Genomic DNA, 18,279 nt, shown 5'->3' with positions numbered 1-18,279 from the left:
GCAACAAGTCGTGCTTTATATCTTTCAACATTCCCTCTAGAGTCACACTTTGTTTTGTAGACCCATTTACAGCCTACCATTTTGGCTCCTTTAGTAATTTCTTCTAAATCCCAGACTTTGTTGCTACTCATTGATCTCATTTCATCAACCATGGCCTCAATCCACTTCGATGAATGAGCACTTCTTGAGGCTTCTTCAAATGTGGTGGGATCACCCTCCATTTGAACTGCTTCACTGACATAGATCTCAAAATCGTCAGGAATAGCTGGCTTTCTTGCTCTTTGAGACCTTCTAAGGTTCTCAATCTCTGGCGCACTTTCTATGTGGGGCTGTTGCAGCTCTTCCTCATGTGTGGTAACATTCTCTCTATTTTCATTCATTGTTGCCACAGGAGAACTAACAACAGGTGTCGCAATGACATTGTCCTGTGTCGGTGCAGCAGCAGCAGGTATCGAGAAAAATGGTTCCTCGATCATCGGAGTGGGTGCATACACCCGCTTCTCCTCAAGGTTGATTTCTCGGGATACCGTGCTCCCCCTGATCATCTCATCCTCTAGAAACACAGCGTGTCTCGTTTCTACAAACTTAGTGAGTCTGTCTGGACAATAGAAACGATAACCTTTCGACTTGTCTGGATAGCCAATAAAATGGCAACTTACTGTCTTAGGATCTAATTTCCCAATGTTCGGGTTAAAGAGTTTAGCCTCAGCTGGACAGCCCCACACTCGCAAATAATTGAGTGAAGGTTCTCGACTAGTCCACAATTCATATGGTGTTTTAGACACCGACTTACTAGGAACTCGATTAAGTATGTGAATAGCGGTTTTTAACGCCTCCATCCACAAACTAACCGGTAAAGTGGAGTAACTTAACATGCTTCTGACCATATCCATCAGGGTACGGTTTCGTCTTTCAGCTACTCCATTCTGCTGAGGCTCGCCCGGTGTAGAATATCAAGTAACTATGCCATGTTCCTGTAGGAACCTTGCAAAAGGTCCAGGAACTTGGCCATATGGGGTGTGCCGACCGTAGTACTCCCCACCACGGTCAGACCTTACTATTTTAATCTTTATGCTATGCTGATTTTCTACTTCAGCCTTAAATATCTTGAATTTATCCAATGCTTCTGAACGCTCTTTAATTGGATAAATATAACCATAACGCGAATAATCATCCGTGAATGTTATGAAGGAATCATAGCCATCCACAGATTTCACAGGAAACGGACCGCATATATCCGTATGAATTATTTCTAAAACTCCTGTGCTTCTTTTGGCGCCCTTCTTTATGTTCTTTACATACTTTCCTTTAATGCAATCGATGCATTGTTCTAAATTCGAAAATTCCATAGGCGGAAGGATTGATTCTTTTACTAAGCGTTCTATTCTCCCCCTCGAAATATGGCCTAAACGACAGTGCCATAATTTCGAAGAGACTTCATCAATTCTCTTCCGCTTATTATTTTCATTCAGGGATGTAGAGACATTCTCATTATCAGCGCTTAAAACATTCACATTCTCATCACAAAGTGACAATAAATAAAGCTTGTCTTGTCGGAAGGCAAGACCAACAATCTCATTACTAAACTTGATCTTACATTGACCATCACCAAAACGGCAAGCAAAACCATCATCATCTAAGCGCGATACACTTATTAAGTTCCGATGCAAAGAGGGTACATAAAGCACATCTACTAATAAAAGTACAAAGCCATTAGCTAATACTAATGGGAGATCTCCAATGGCTTCGACTTCAGCTTGGACGCCGTTTGCTACTTTAATGCAACCTTCTCCTCTTTGCAGGGTCTGTCTCATACGGAATCCCTGTAATGAATTTGCAACATGAACAGTTGCACCTGAGTCAATCCACCAAGTAGATTTTGCATAACTTAAAAATAAGGATTCATCTACAAATGTAATTAAATCCTCACCTTTCTTGCACAGATGTTTCAGGAATGCCACACAGTCTTTCTGGTAGTGGCCCTTTTCCTTGCACCACTTGCAAGTGTCCTTGGCCACCTCTTCATGCGGCTGGTGATCTTGAGCCTTGCCATGCGGCTTAGGCGGAGGAGGATTCCACTGAGGTTTCCCTTGTGGCTTGGAACTCTGAAAACTCTGAAAGTTCCTCTTCTTGGTTGGGCTTAGGTAATTGACAGAATCACCAGATTGCCCCTTGATCCTCTCTTCTTCTTGCACACACATGGCAATCATCTTCTCAATGGCCCACTTTTCTGGCTGTGCATTATAGTTCACAGCAAAAGTCTCAAATTCTTTTGGGAGTGAGGCAAAAATCAGATGGATGACGAACTGTTCTGGAAGCTCCATCTCCATAGACTTGAGCTTGGAATACATATGGCTCATCCTCAATATGTGATCCCTTACTCCACCACCAGTGTACTTGGTAGTGACAAGCTTTCTTATGAGAGTGCTAGCATAGGCCTTGGAAGACCCAGTAAACTGACTCTCTACCTTTTTCAGGTACTCACTGGCGGTGTCACACTGTGGGATTGCTCCCCTTATAGCCTCCAAAATGGAGCTCTTGATCACCATCAAGCACTTTCTGTTGGACGAGTCCCACTTAGCACGATCAAGATCGTACTTCATTCTTTTTGGTCCATGGTCAAGAACCCTTTTGTTGAAGTCATCTTCACTTTCTTTGTCGCCCCTTACGGGGTCCTTAGGTTCTATGGGACAAGCCTCTATCAGTGCCAAGTCGAGGTCAAGCAAAGCAAGCCCCATCTCAACCTTCTCTCGCCACGAGCCATAGTTCCCTCCATTGAGAGGCTCAATAGCCGAGATAAAACTCATAGGATTTCCTGAAACAAAATTTCCATCAAAATGAGTTAATTCAACGTCGGTCAAATTAAAACATGGCACTTCTCAATATTAATTCTACATCACCGTTGGGCAGAAATAGAACCAATAATGATAACTCTGAATCTTGCGGAATACAATTTTATTAACAACGTTGGTCATTAAATAAAATCATCATACTCAAAATTAACTCTCATTTCCTAATTCAATTTTCCCGTTGGTTCCAATTAAATTAGGAAACAATAAAATATGACTTCAACTTAACTAACATAGCGGAAACTTAACTTAATTTTCAAACTTTAACCCACAGGAAAAAATTCATATCTCACATTTATTCTTATTACTAAACTATTTCCAGAAAATTAAAACAGAAAAATTACTGGAAAAAAAAGAAAACAGGCCAAAACAGCCCAGATGGGCTCTGTCTCTGTTGAGAAAATGTGCAGGAGGGCGGAAATCAGTCCGCATCGCCGGACGGGCCTGGCCCAGCAACCGGCCCCGGCCTCTCCTGCTCTCACTTTGGCCCGTGGGCAGCTGCCGGCGGCTCCGGACCGTCGGATGAGATCCGACGGCTGTGCGCCGAAAACGGCCACACAAAACCGGCCGGAGAGCCTGCCCCGAAACCCTAACCCTCATTTCTCATCTCTCTGCCTCTCTCACTCACCACCCGACTGCGGCGGCGTGAGCCAGACGAGGGAGTCGACGGTGGCCGCCGAGACGGGCCATCGCGCGGGGAGACGGCGGCGCCCAGCTGGTCCTCTCGCCGGTGCGCGCGTTCCCCTTGCGGGTGAGCGCGCCGCCGCCGAGTGGACTAGCCGCGGTGCCCTAGCACGGCCTGGTGGGGCCTCTTCCCGGAGCACCTCCGGTAGGTGGAGGCCGGCATGGATGCCGCCTCCCTCTCTCTTTCATTCCCCTTACTCGATTTCTTGTTCTACTCGGGATATGCCGATCTAGGGTTAGGGTCTGCAAGAAACTAAACCTTCTCTGTTTTGATTCTATCCCGGCATATAAACTACCTCATCTAGATCAACGATACTAGACATGCTCTGATACCATTGTTAGATTTCTAGTAGGACCTCTAGCTGTTGCATCTAGTGAGTAATCGCATCTAACCGGGACTAGCACTATAGGGGAAAACAGAGGGGTTATGATGGAAGACAATGAAGAAGAAGAGGATGATGATATGTACCCTAACTACGGTGATACTGCAACAGGGCATGATGAAGATGAAGATGCAGGAGGAGGTGATCAAGATGAAGAGGCATCAGATGAGCCCGTTGATGATGATCTTCGTCGGGCCATCGCCGATGCACACAGAGATGCAGAAACAGAAAACGAGAAGCGAAAGTTAAAGGGCATGTTAGATGATCACAAAAAGAAGTTATACCCAAATTGCGAAGATGGCAACACAAAGCTCGGTGCCACCCTGGAGTTGCTGCAATGGAAGGCAGAGGCTGGTATATGTGACAAGCCATTTGAGAAGTTACTGAAAATAATGAAGAGGAGGTTTCCAAAGAATAACGAATTGCCTGACAGTACGTACAAAGCAAAGAAGGTTCTCTGCCCTCTAGGATTAGAGGTGCTGAAGATACATGCATGCATTAATGACTGCATCCTCTACCGCGCTGAGTATGAAAATTTGGAAAAATGTCCGGTATGCACTGCACTTCGGTATAAGATCAGGCGAGATGACCCTGGTGATGTTGAGGGCGAGCCCCCTAGGAAGAGGGTTCCTGCCAAGGTTATGTGGTATGCTCCTATAATACCACGGTTGAAACGTCTGTTCAGAAATAAAGAGCATGCCAGGTTGTTGCGATGGCACAAAGAAGACCGTAAGAAAGAAGAGATGCTGAGACACCCCGCTGATGGGTCGCAGTGGAGGACAATCGATAGAGAGTTCCCGGATTTTGCAGATGACGCGAGGAACTTAAGGTTTGGCCTAAGTACAGATGGAATGAATCCTTTTGGGGAGCAGAGCTACAGTCATAGCACTTGGCCTGTAACTCTATGTATCTATAACCTTCCGCCTTGGTTGTGCATGAAGCGGAAGTTCATTATGATGCCAGTGCTCATCCAAGGCCCAAAGCAACCCGGCAACGACATTGATGTGTACCTACAGCCATTATTTGAAGAACTCTTACAGTTGTGGAGCAAACCATGTGTACATGCATGGGATGAGTACAAACAGGAGTCATTTAACCTACGAGCGTTGCTTTTCGTGACCATCAATGATTGGCCTGCTCTTAGTAACCTTTCAGGACAGACAAACAAGGGATACAATGCATGCACACACTGTTTAGATGAGACCGAAGGTGCCTATTTGCATAAATGTAAGAAGGTTGTGTACCTGGGGCATCGTCGATTTCTTCCAAAGAGGCACCCCGTCAGAAAGAAAGGCAATCATTTCGGAGGTGAGGCAGATCGCCGGGTGAAGCCTGAACTCCGTACCGGTGATGCTTTACTTGATATGGTCAAGGACCTAAAAGTAATCTTTGGAAAGGGTCCTGGCGGTCAATCTGTTCCGAATGACGACGTTACCGGACACGCACCCATGTGGAAGAAAAAATCTATATTTTGGGATCTACCCTATTGGAAAGTCCTAGAGGTCCGCTCTTCAATCGACGTGATGCACGTGACGAAGAATCTTTCCGTGAACCTGCTAGGTTTCTTAGGCGTGTATGGGAAGACAAAAGATACACCAGAAGCACGGGAGGACCAGTATCGTATGAAAGTCCCAAAAGACAAGCAAGAACAGGATTACAAGGATACAGGGAGTCGCTTAAGTCCTGCCGCCTACGCTCTTACCAAAGCGAGAGAAGGATATCTTTTTTGAAGTCCTTTACAGTATCAAGGTCCCGTCTGGCTTCTCCTCCAATATAAAGGGAATTATAAATATGGAGAAGAAAACATTCCAGAACCTGAAGTCGCATGACTGCCACATTATTATGACGCAGTTGCTTCCGGTTGCACTGAGGGGGCTTCTGCCGGAAAATGTTCGAATACCCATTGTGAAGCTATGTGCATTCCTTAATGCGATATCTCAGAAGGTAATCGATCCAGCTAGTCTTCCAAGGTTACAGAAGGATGTGGTGCAATGTCTTGTTAGCTTTGAGTTGGTGTTTCCACCATCTTTCTTCAATATTATGACACATCTCCTTGTTCACCTTGTCGAAGAGATTGCCATCCTCGGTCCTGTCTTTCTACACAATATGTTCCCCTTCGAGAGGTTCATGGGGGTCTTAAAGAAATATGTTCATAACCGTGCTAGGCCAGAAGGAAGCATCTCCAAGGGCTATGGAACAGAGGAGGTCATCGAGTTCTGTGTTGACTTCATTCCTGACATTAAGTCGATTGGTGTTCCTGAATCGCGACATGAGGGGCGACTAAGTGGAAAAGGCACGCTAGGAAGGAAATCAATGATATGTAGGGACGGCATTTCTTTTACTCAAGCACACTACACAGTTCTACAAAGTTCCACCTTGGTGGCCCCGTATATCACTGATCACAAGAATATTGTGCGCTCAGAACATCTGGGCAGTCTGAAGACTGGATTACGCATAAACATATGCAGACATTCGGTCGTTGGCTCCGAGAACATCTCATTAATAACAACAATATTGTAGATCAGTTGTACATGTTGGCTGGGTCACCATTTTCGACTATAGTGACTTTCCAGGGGTACGAGATAAATGGAAATACCTTCTACACGTTCGCCCAAGATAAAAAGAGCACCAACCAAAACAGTGGTGTCCGCATTGATGCAACAAACACTAGCAGTGGCAAAAAGGACACATATTATGGTTACATAGAGGACATATGGGAACTTGACTATGGACCTTCTTTTAAGGTCCCTTTATTTCGGTGCAAATGGTTCAAGCTGGATGGAAAAGGGGTAAAGGTAGACCAGCTGTACGGAATGACAACAGTGGATCTCAACAATCTTGGTTACAGAGACGAACCATTCGTCCTAGCCAATGATGTGGCTCAGGTTTTCTATGTGAAGGACATGTCCTCTAGACCGAAGAAAAGAAAACATAAGGAAACGAGCTCATCCGATGAGCCAAAGCGTCACATAGTTCTTTCAGGGAAAAGAACCATCGTGGGAGTCGAGGACAAGACAGACATGTCAGAAGATTATAATAAGTTTGCTGAAATTCCGCCCTTCACAGTGAACATTGATCCAACCATCGCGTTAAATGCTGAAGATACTCCATGGTTACGGTCGAAGCGATCATAATGTATTAATTATTATCATGTACCTTGAGCTCATATTGTGAAGCGTTTGTTGTGATATGTATCAGTAACATTGGTCGTTTGAACTAAATGCAATTATCCAGGCAAATAACAGATAAGCCTCCCCCAGATTTAGCCCCCCCATCTTTAGCACCGGTTCCAGCCAGGAACCGAGATAAAAGGATATATAAACTAATCCACCATCTATATCACCGGTTCCAGCCAGTAACCGGGATAAAAGGGGTATATAAACTAATCAACCGTCTTTAGCACCGGTTCCAGCCATTAACCGGGATAAAACGACAACGACTTTATTGAAATTTAACAAGATACGTTAACTAAACTTAAACTAAAACAACGACAACACTGCTTTATTGAAATTGAACATTAACAAAATTTAAACTAAAATAACAACTTCTACTAGTTCTTCCACGCATCCGCTGCTGCCCTCCTGGCTGCCGCCTCCTGCCGCAGCTCCTCCTCACGACGACGCTTATGCATCTCCTCACTATCCAGATCCGTCACACGCGGCCGCTTATGCAGCTCCTGGAGACTCTGCCTCTCAAATGCTTCTATGGTAGCCGCTAGCGCCGCCTCCTCCCACTCCTCTATCTCTGCGAGCTGCGGGTCCACCTCATCCGCTGCTGCCCTCCTGGTTGCCGCCTCTTGCCGCAGCAGCTCCTCCCACTCCTCTATCTCCGCGAGCTGCGGGTCCACTTCCACCGGCGGCGGGTGCGGCTTTGGGGGCATTGTGCAATGGGCTAGGGTTTGGTGATGAGTGAAATGGGAGAGACGGGGGCGTACTATTTATAAAGGGTGTTTAGGCGGGAAATCTCCGCGCCGCGCGTCGTGGCGAGAAAATGTCCCGCGCGGCGTCGCGGCGGGAACGTATCCCGCGCGGCGTCGTGGCGGGAAAATGTCCAGCGCGGCATCGTGGCGGGAACATATCCCGCGCGGCTTCGAGGCGGAAACCCGCGCAACGTCGTGGCGGGAACTTGATCCCGCGCGAAACATATAAAAAAGGTGGGAAGATAAACAAACTAGCAGCAAAAATTTCAAAAAATTTCAGTCCAACTGGGGACCTTTTGCACCGGTTCGTGGCTGGAACCGGTGCAAAAGACCCTTTTGCACCGGTTCCAGCCACGAACCGGTGCAAAAGGTCCCCAGTATAAACTGGGGCGCGCGCCTACCTTCTTCTCCATCGCGCGAGGAGAAGTTTCCAGGGGAAACTCTGCCAAAATTTCCCCCCGCGCCGCCGCTCGCCTCCGCCTGCGCGCGCCGCCGCCGTCCGCGCCGCTGCTGCGCCTCCGCCCCGTCCGCGCCGCCGCCTCCTCCCGCGCCCTCGGCCCGCGCGCGCCGCCGCGCGCCTCCTCCCCTGCCGGCCTCGTCCGCGCGCGCAGCCCGCGCCGCCGCGCGCCCGGCCACCTCCGCCCGCCGCGCCGTCCGGCGCCCTCCGCCCGGCCGCCTCCTCCTCTCCGACGCCCCGCCCGCGCCGCCAAGCCGGCCGCCGAGTCGAGGTAGGCGCCGCGCGCACCACCCCTGCCTCCTTTTTTTTTGTTTTAGTTTTTAGGAAATTTTAGTGTTAGGAAAATTTTAGTGTTAGGAAAATTAGGAAAATTTTAGTTAGTATGTGTTAGTTTAGGAAAATTTTAGTTAGTATGTGTTAGTTTAGGAAATTAGTATGTGTTAGTTTAGTTAGTTTAGGAAATTGGATGTGTTAGTTTAGGAAATTGGATGTGTTAGTTTTAGTTAGTTTAGGAAATTAGTATGTGTAATTTTAGTTAGTTTAGCTAATTTTAGTTAGTTTAGCTAATTTTAGTTAGTTTAGCTAATTTTAGTTAGTTTAGCTAATTTTAGTTAGTTTAGGAAATTAGGAAAAAAATTAGATGGAATATGTCAGTACTATATTAGTATGTGTTAGAAAATTTTTAATTACTTTGATTCATATTCATAAGCACTTTACAAATTCAATATTATATTTGTTAGTTTGCATACGATGCCGCGGCCTCCACGTCCTGGAGCTAGGACAGTTTTAGAGGAGATGCAGCAGATGGGGGAAGTCCGGGACTGGGCTCCGCCGGGGTGGCACTGGGAGGTGTTATCTTCCGGGGCGCGCACCTTGGTGCGGAATCCGGGTCCCGTCGTCGACCCGGATATTCTCTGGTGGAGGTCTTATGGGCCACGTTCGTTTCAGAGGGAGCCGGCCCCGCCGGAGGAGGTAGCTCAGCGCATTGAAGCGGAGGGACCAGCACGTTCGCCGTTACATGTATGCGTTAGACAACATGTATAGGACCGGATGGAGCGTTATGCAGGGATCTCATGTTAGCTATGCTCCCGTTGTTGTTCCGTGGCTTTGGGGGTACACCCAGCGCGGCTCAGGACCCGGTCGGCGCCCTCTAGGACCCGGTCTGCGCGGTTGAGTGTTTGTAGTAGTGATTGATGTATTATCAATCTATGTATGCATGTAACTGCACTATCTGCTTTCAGCACTATTATCGATCCTTAGTTAAGAACTATATATGTATTGAGCATTATCCTTAATTAGTACCTATATATATATGTATAACTCTAATATTTTGATCATGTATTGAGCATTATTCTTAATTACTTGTAAGTCTTTGCAGAAACTTGTAAGTCTTTGCAGAATCTAGCTTCGTTGTGTTTATAGCATTAGAATAACTTTTAAGTCTTTGCAGAAACTATGGAAAGAGACCTAGAACAAGAATACCTCGTCGAGGAGATTATCCGTGATGATGACGATATCACCTCTCTTTACCTAAACCAATCCAGCGAGGGAGATGAGCGAACCCGAGGAGACGGCTCCGATGAGGAAGATGAGCAAGACCACCGTGGAGACGGCTCCGGTGAGGGAGAAGGTGACGACTGCGAGGGAGAAGCTCACCACGCCGAGGTGTATATATATTAATTAACCAAGCCTACAGATATGTGCATATACATATATTAACATTGTTTCTTCTTTTAGACCTCCCAATCAACACACTCTACTGGCAGAACTAAACGAGGCGTGGCCAGAAAGATGGAAGAGCATGAAAGGTGCATCATCACGGAAATCGCTATAGACGGCGAACCGATTTCTCCCAAGGATCACGCAAAAAAGTTTGTAAGTCAATGCGGAGTTATTGTTAGGGAAACCATCCCGATCACCACTCAAGAATGGAAGAAACCTGCAAAGGCGGACGAAGGAGTTACTTACGTCGATACGAGATCCAAAAATCTGATGTTTAGGAAACTCATGGTAAATTTCACATTTCCGGAGCCAGCTGACTCTGATAGTGATAATAAAAGGCCAGACCCTGAGGATCTCGAGCTGAATAGCATACAACGAAGAGTCAAGAAGTGGGCTCTTAAGAAGATGGCAACGCAGTTCAACGACTACAAGAAGAAATTGGACAACTCCTTTGTCAAGAAAAAGAAGACTCCAGATTTCAAGGGCCCCTATGAGAAGATAAAAGACCACTGGGAGGCATTTGTGAAGTACAAGACATCGGAGAGGGCAAAGACAAGGTCAGACACCAACAAGAAAAATGCTGCTAATAAGATGTACTTCCATACCATGGGGCGAGGAGGCTACAAGGCTGGCAGACCTAAGTGGGAGAAATGGGAGAATGACCTAATTAAGAACGGGATCCAGCCAGAGGTACGGAAATGGAACCAGCGGTCAAGGGATTGGTTTTACGCGCATGGGGGCACGTTGGACGCACAAGGGTTCTGCATATATACACAAAGACATCGGGAAAACCCACTTCCCATCGAAGCCTTTAGAAATGCTGCAAAGGAAGTTGAAGAGGGGAAGTTCCGTCCCGAAAGAGAGAAGGACCAGCTCACACGCGCCCTTGGGAATCCTGAACACCCAGGACGAACACGAACCATACCAGGTGGCAAGCCGTGGTGTATTGGGTTTCCTGCAGAAACGAAGAAATATCCCGATAGAAGCCGTCAGAGGCAAAAGGATGTGGTTCAAGAACGCGTTGCTAAGCTAGAGGAGCAAGTGAGGATGATAATGTCAGGCTCAGTCACAGTCACCCAACCTCAACCTAATCCGCGGATAGAAGAAGTTGCATTCGATGCTACCGGCCAGGGATCTCAGCGGAAGAGCAGCGTGGCTTCCACGGAGCTGCCTGGTGATGATGCAGATGTGGATCCGCAGATGGCTCCTCCCTCCCCTGTGGATCCGCATATGCCTTCTGATCTCTACCCTGTGGACTTTATCACAGAGTCGACACCTTGTGAGCTACATTTCCAAACGATGGGCTACTTAACGCTCAAGGCGGCGATCGGCTATGTCTTACCGCCGGTACCTGATCAAAGATATCACTTCAAGCCGGTTCCACCTGGATACGCTGTTGCCGCGGTGGATCAAGTTATGGATGGGTATGGGCCGCTGAGGCTTGACCACCCTGCCGGTGAAGGGGATTTGCTAGAGCTGGGAGAGGCCAAGAACACTACAGTTCTATGGCGAAAGGAATTCATTGTGATTCCGGGTTGGAAGGCGCCAACAAGGTCTCCACCGAGCCAGCATTCTCCACCGATGCAGCCGTCTCCAGTGCGTGAGCCTTTCCCGCCGGCGCGTGAGCCTTCCCCACCGGCGCGTGAGCCATCTCCGCCGCCGCGTGAGCCTTCCCCGCCGGCGCGTGAGCCATCTCCGCCGCCGCGTGAGCCTTCTCCGCCGCCCAAGTATAAGAGGAAAATTAGGCGGACCGCTACGACACAGCTGAGTCGTAACAAATCACCGAGATGCAAACAAGAGCCCCTCCCAAGAGTGCCTAAGGTTGCTCCCAAGAGACCTTATGACTATACAGTTGAGGAAAATGCCAAGATCGTAGATGAACAGCACAAGCAACAAATGTTGAAACTTAAAAAGCCCCAGCTTGAGCCGGAGCCAGCTATATCTCTGGAAAAGAAGTTGAAACTGCTGAAGAACCTTCATCAACCTGAGCCAAGTCTTTCATCGAACTATGACCGGTCTATTGCAAGTCAAATGTGTTAGCAAGAGAGCGGTGGGAAAAAAGTAAGGTAGATGGGAAACCAGTTCCCCAGCTTGGAGCCCAGAAAAACTCGTGCCCCCCGCTCCAAGTGTATCCTGATGTCCTAGCGTGCCTTGATCCAACGATGGTAAAACTATACAAAGATGAGGCAGATGCGGCCGGTATGAGTATTCCTGAGTACTTAAGCCGCATCGAATTCATGGACACGGACGATGTCCAATTAGCATACCATTACACATACGGGGAACCTCTTGTCAGAGCTGCGGAGTTGCCTAATCTATCAACACAGCTGCGAAGACTACATAATTGGTACTTGGATGCATGTAAGGACGGCCAGAACTGGATCATGGTGGCAATAAGAGATGAGCACTACGGGCGAACTGACGTGATGAACATCGAATTTTGTGAATTATTTCAGTTATTCAACCAAGACACCCTCGACAAATCTCTGCTGAGTGCATACTGTCTGTAAGTATTATTTATGTAATTAAGTCTCTACCGCGGCTCGTCCATTATTGCATGCATATAACCATACTCTCACTGTATTATGCAGAATGAAGATTCGCGAATGCCGCAAGGGGAAAATCTATGATCTTGGGTTCGTTGACCCATATACCGTGAATGGGTATACTGTCGACAACTCTCCCAAGGACACGGAGAATAACTTGGTACATGTCTTAAGGAAAAACTCATACAAAAGGGCAATACTATTTCCTTACAACTTCGCGTGAGTGTTACTCTCTTCACACATTAAATCTTTTTCGCTTACTCCATGTGTTAAGTGTAATTGATGAGTTATGCATATATATATATATGTGTGTGTCCGCAGGTTTCACTATATCCTGCTAGTCATTGAACCCGACACCGGGATAGTAGAAGTCATGGACTCGAAGAGTAAACCCCTTGAGGCGTGGGGGGACATGGCTGATATCCTCCACAAGGCTTGGAAACGGTTCACCAACAAAGCTCCAGGTTTAAAGAATAAAGAACTTCGAATAAAACATGTACCGGTAAGTACTAATGGCTAGGCCGCGCATCTCTTTGATTCTAGTTTCAATACAATTATTATCATCCTTGATTATATATATATTATTTTGATTGAACTTTGTTCTCGTAAAGTGCTTGAGGCAAGAGGACGGGAATAATTTATGCAGGTTCTACGTTTGCGAGTTCATCCGCCAGAATACCCATGATGTGAGGGACATTTTGGAACAACTTGATGTAAGTAATTAAACAACATTCATGGCTTTATTTTATCACCTTGTGTTTCATTCACATACACACATATATATATACTGACCATCGTACCTTCTTCAAATTATTAGATCGAACGGTTGCGGGACGGTCTTCTAGCAACAGAGCGTGTACGAGCAATTCAAGAAGAACTGGTGGGGTTCTTACTTGAGCAAGTCATAGCTCTAGATGGAGAACACTATGTGGACAACCGCCAATATCAAAGTTGATGTAGACATATATATATATGCATGAACGTGTGTCACTTTGATCGATATATGTAATACAATGGTTTCCTATATATATATTTGAATTGTTTGCATTAATATTATACCGTGTTTCGAATGGAGGCAGAGTCTGCCGCGACAGCGTTTTAGTGAAAATTCCTGCCGCGGCAGCGTTTTAGTGCAATTCTCTGCCGTGGCGAAGTCTACATGACAGCGAATGGCACCAAAACCCTGCCGCGGCACAACCCTTTTGCACCGGTTCGTATTACGAACCGGTGCAAAAGGTCCCCCGCTGGACTCTCCACAGACGGCCACGTGGTGCCCCCTTTAGCACCGGTTTGTAACCGAACCGGTGCAAAAGGGGGGGGGGGCCTTTTGCACCGGATGGTTTGCACCAGTTGGCTATCCGGTGCATATGGGCCTTTTGAACCGGTGCAAAAGAGCAGTTTTCCACTAGTGGACGCTCGTCCTGCTCGATTTTTACTCCCCAACGCACCCACGATCCAAATTGGGAGCAGCTCGGTGTTGGCTCACAGGAGGCGAGGCACGGGGCGGCCGGTTGCCGCGGGCGCCGCCCCGTTCGCCACCGCGGGCCCGTCGTTGCGGGCGTAGCCCTGTCGCCGCGCGCTGCCCCGTCTCCGAGCGCACCCAATCAGCAGCGGCTGCGCGCGCGAGCACCGGCAGCAGCGCATGGCCAAAAGCAGTAGCTCCACGGTGAGCTCGCCCTCCTCCGCCTGCAAGGAGGCTAGCGGCCAAGTGCATGCGCACGTTCGCAAATCAGAAGCAACCTGCTTTTGGCTGCTGTGGTGCGCACGTACGCGGCCAACAACAGCTAGATAAGCACCTCGCGCGTCCGCTCCAACCTGTGCCCAAGCACCGCCACCGGCTGCATCTCCGCCGCGACAAAGCTCTGGTTGTGCGTACCTGCGACCGCCAGGTCGAGTTGCGCCGCCAAGCCCTCCTTCGGCTGCTGTCGCGCTGCGCTCGGTCCGCGTTGACCACACCAAGCAGCACCTCCTGCGGCGCTCGTGCACCGCGCACCCATCGCCGGCCGCTTCCTTGCAGGCCGTTCACGGCTTCCTCCTCACGGCCCCGTCCTAGCCCTGCATGTGTGCGCGCGCGATGCGGCGGGAGCGGTTGGAGCGCGCGGCGTCGTGGCGAGTGGTGGCACGGCACGGGGCGGCGTCGAGGTGAGGCGCGAGCTCGTAGCGGACGTGCTCGCGGGAGGCGGCCGGTGGTGTCATGGCGAGGGCGCGGCATGGGCGAAGCTGCAGCGCGGGCGGCCGGCTCCAACGGCGTGGCGAGGGGCCGGCGTGGGCGGCGTGGCGAGCGCAGCGACCAGGGCACGGCGTGGGCGGAGCTGCTGCCCGGGCGGAGCAGCAGCGCGGGGCCGCCCGCTCCAATGGCGTGGCGAGCGGCCGGCGTGGGGCGGCGTGGCAGCGCAGCGGCCAGGGCGCGGCGTGGGCGGAGCTGCTGCGCGGGCGGAGCTGCAGCGCAGCGGAGCTGCAGCGCGGGCGGCCCGCTCCAACGGCGTGGCGAGCGGCTGGCGTGGGCGGCGTGGCGGCGCAGCGGCCAGGGCGCGGCGTTGGCGGAGCTGCAGCGCGGGGCGACCCGCTCCAACGGCGTGGCGAGCGGCCGGCGTGGGGCGGCGTGGCGAGCACAGCGGCCAGGGAGCGGCGTGGGCGGAGCTGCTGCGCGGGCGGAGCTGCAGTGCGGGGCGGCCCGCTCCAACGGCGTGACGAGCAGCCGGCGTAGGGCGGCGTGGCGAGCGCAGCGGCTAGGGCGCCGCGTGGGCGGAGCTACAGATCAGGCGGAGCTGTACCGCGCGTACGGCCGGCAACCTAGACGCTCCCACGGCCTCCGCGCGTTCGTCCCCAAGCTGGACGCTCCCACGTTCCGCCCCGGCGAGCTCCGCCCCGGCTTCGTCTTGCTCGGCGGCATCGAGGCCGACGGCGCTCGTTTCTGCTCCGGCGACTTCCAGCAGGGCTGTAAAAAAAGGAGGCGGCGGCGGCAGGGGCCTCCAGGTGAGGGTGGCGGCGGAGCTTGGTTAGACGGGATCCAATCCGGCGAGGAAGGATGGAGGTTTACATGGGAAAAAGCAAACATAGAAAGACAGAGGAGAGAGAAGGGTGGGGGCCTTGTGGTTGTATTTTGTGTCACTGTCAGATGGGCCAGGCCGTGGACATACACGGATACAATGGACGTCCGCGTTCGTCCGGCTCGCCCCAAAAGTCTCCCAAATTTGGGCCAGCTTTGGGTCGTGCAGGACACCACAGCTGTCCTTTTTAATTTTGGTCCCCCCGTTGGGAGCAGGTTTTACCCAAACGGACACATGCGACGTCCATTTTTTGGTTTGGATGCCCGCGTTGGAGATGCCCTTAGGGTTAGCTACTGTATATATACCATCTTGGTTTGGCGCTTCTTAGGCCGAATTCGCGGGTTGGGCTAAATTTTGGCGCTTCAAAGTTTCAGTCGCGCGCGAGGCATTGCCGGCCCAGTTAGCAACCAGCTGTTGGTCAGCATTGATTGCCGACCGACAGTTTGATGCTGATGGTTGTACTCCCGACCGATGGTTGGACACAAAAAAAATTAACATTTCCGACCAACAATTAGATGGTGTACATACAACTTTACGGACCAACGGTTCGATATAAGTTTTCCCAACCAACAATCGATCGGAGATGGTGACTATCGCCGACCAACATCAGTTGGGAATACTGTGCTGTGGTGTAGTGACATTACGCACAGTGGACATTTCTTCCGGTAGTTCCAGTTGATAAGATACTTCCCCTCGGCGACTCAGAACTTTGAAGGGTCCAACATATCGGGGCGCAATCTTTCCTCTGAGTTGGAATCTCTGCATTCCTTTAAGGGGTGATACTTTGAGATACACAAAATCTTCGATATCGAAGGTCATCTCTCGGCGTCTCTTGTCGGCATAACTCTTCTGTCTCGACTGGGCGGTCTTGAGGTATTCATGAATCTTGTGAACCTTCTCTTCAGCTTCTCGGAGAATATCTAGGCCGAAGATTTGACTATCTCCGACTTCTGACCAGTTCAGAGGGGTACGGCACTTCCTTCCGTACAATGCTTCAAAGGGGGCCATTTGCAAGCTGGCTTGATAGCTGTTGTTGTATGATAATTCTGCATAAGGCAGACAGTCTTCCCACTTAGATCCATATTCTAGCACACATGCTCTCAACATATCTTCCAGTATCTGGTTGACTCTTTCGGTCTGTCCATCTGTCTGCGGGTGATACGCGGTGCTGAAATTCAGGCGGGTTCCTAGTCCTTCATGTACTTTCTGCCAGAACCTTGAGGTGAATTGAGATCCTCTATCTGATACGATTGACTTTGGGGTTCCGTGCAGGCTGACTATTCTGGAGATATATAACTCTGCAAGCTTAGGGCCTTGATAGGTGGTCTTGACGGGGATGAAATGGGCGACCTTGGTTAATCTATCAACCACTACCCAAATAGAATCATTTCCTCTACTAGATTTGGGCAATCCGGTGATGAAGTCCATTCCTACAGAATCCCACTTCCATTCAGGAATCTGTAATGGTTGAAGTAATCATGCGGGTCGCTGATGCTCGGCCTTGACTCTCTGACAGATATCACACTTGGTGATGTAACTTCCAATTTCTCTCTTCATTCCATGCCACCAAAATTGTTCCTTCAAGTCTTGGTACATCTTGATTCCTCCGGGATGAATGGAGTAAAGAGTGTCATGGGCCTCCTTCAAAATGACTTGTTTCAATTCTGAATCTGACGGTACGCATAGGCGTCTGTTGTACCAAAGAACTCCTTCTTCATCTTCGGTAAATCCCGGTGCCTTTCCTGCAACTATTTGACTCTTGATTCCATCAATGCTAGTATTTCCCTTCTGGGCTTCCTTTATCTGACTAATCAAGGTAGGCTGGAGTTCAATGCTTGCTAGGAATCCTTCACTAACTAGCTCCAGTCTAAACTGCTCAAATTCTTGATGCAAACTAGGTTGCTCTTTTGCGATCATGGAGTTTAGTTGACACGGCAATCTACTCAGGGCATCCGCTACCACATTGGCCTTGCCGGGGTGGTAGTGAATTTCCATGTCATAATCCTTAATTAACTCTATCCATCTTCTATGCCTCATATTCAGCTCCTTCTGAGTGAAAATATACTTCAGGCTCTTGTGATCCGAATAGATCTCGCATCGATTACCCATGAGGTAATGACACCATACTTTCAAGGCTAAGACTACTGCTGCTAGCTCTAAGTCATGGGTTGGGTAGTTCTGCTCATGTTGCTTCAATTGCCTAGACAGGTGTGATATCACCTTGCCTTCTTGCATCAACACACATCCAAGACCAATCTTGGATGCGTCACAGTAGACTTCAAATGGCTTGGTGATGTCCGGCATGATCAATATTGGGGCTGAGGTCAATCTGCTCTTGAGCCGCTGGAAACTTTCTTCACATTTATCAGTCCATTCAAACTTCTTATCCTTCTTCAACAATTGAGTCATTGGTCTTGCTATGCTAGAGAATCCTTCAACAAACCTGTGGTAATATCCCGCTAATCAAAGAAATGTGCGGACTTCAGTCTGAGTGGTTGGGGCTTTCCATTCTTCAACGGTCTTGATTTTGGAGGGGTTAACGGCAATTCCTCCTGCAGACAAGATATGTCCCAGGAATCCTACTTCCTTTAACCAAAACTCACATTTGCTGAACTTGGATAGAACTGATGCTCCCTAAGGGTATCCAGGACAACTTCTAAATGTTGCTC

The 18,279-nt window shown here is 49.2% G+C and overlaps 1 protein-coding gene across 1 annotated transcript; it reads right to left on the bottom strand.

The window, feature by feature from the left end:
• Positions 1–1,776: 1,776 nt before the first annotated feature.
• LOC139831974 (uncharacterized) lies at positions 1,777–2,807 on the bottom strand. Its single transcript, XM_071821369.1, has 2 exons — positions 1,931–2,807; positions 1,777–1,823 (listed from the first exon to the last, which is right to left on the bottom strand). Exons 1-2 carry the CDS (start codon positions 2,805–2,807, stop codon positions 1,777–1,779), a joined length of 924 nt encoding a protein of 307 aa, XP_071677470.1.
• Between the last annotated feature and the right edge of the window lie 15,472 nt (positions 2,808–18,279).

This window comes from Lolium perenne, chromosome 6, assembly GCF_019359855.2.
Source record: "Lolium perenne isolate Kyuss_39 chromosome 6, Kyuss_2.0, whole genome shotgun sequence".
In the NCBI taxonomy this organism is placed as follows: Eukaryota; Viridiplantae; Streptophyta; class Magnoliopsida; order Poales; family Poaceae; genus Lolium; species Lolium perenne.
This window is presented reverse-complemented; position numbering and strand designations above follow the sequence as displayed.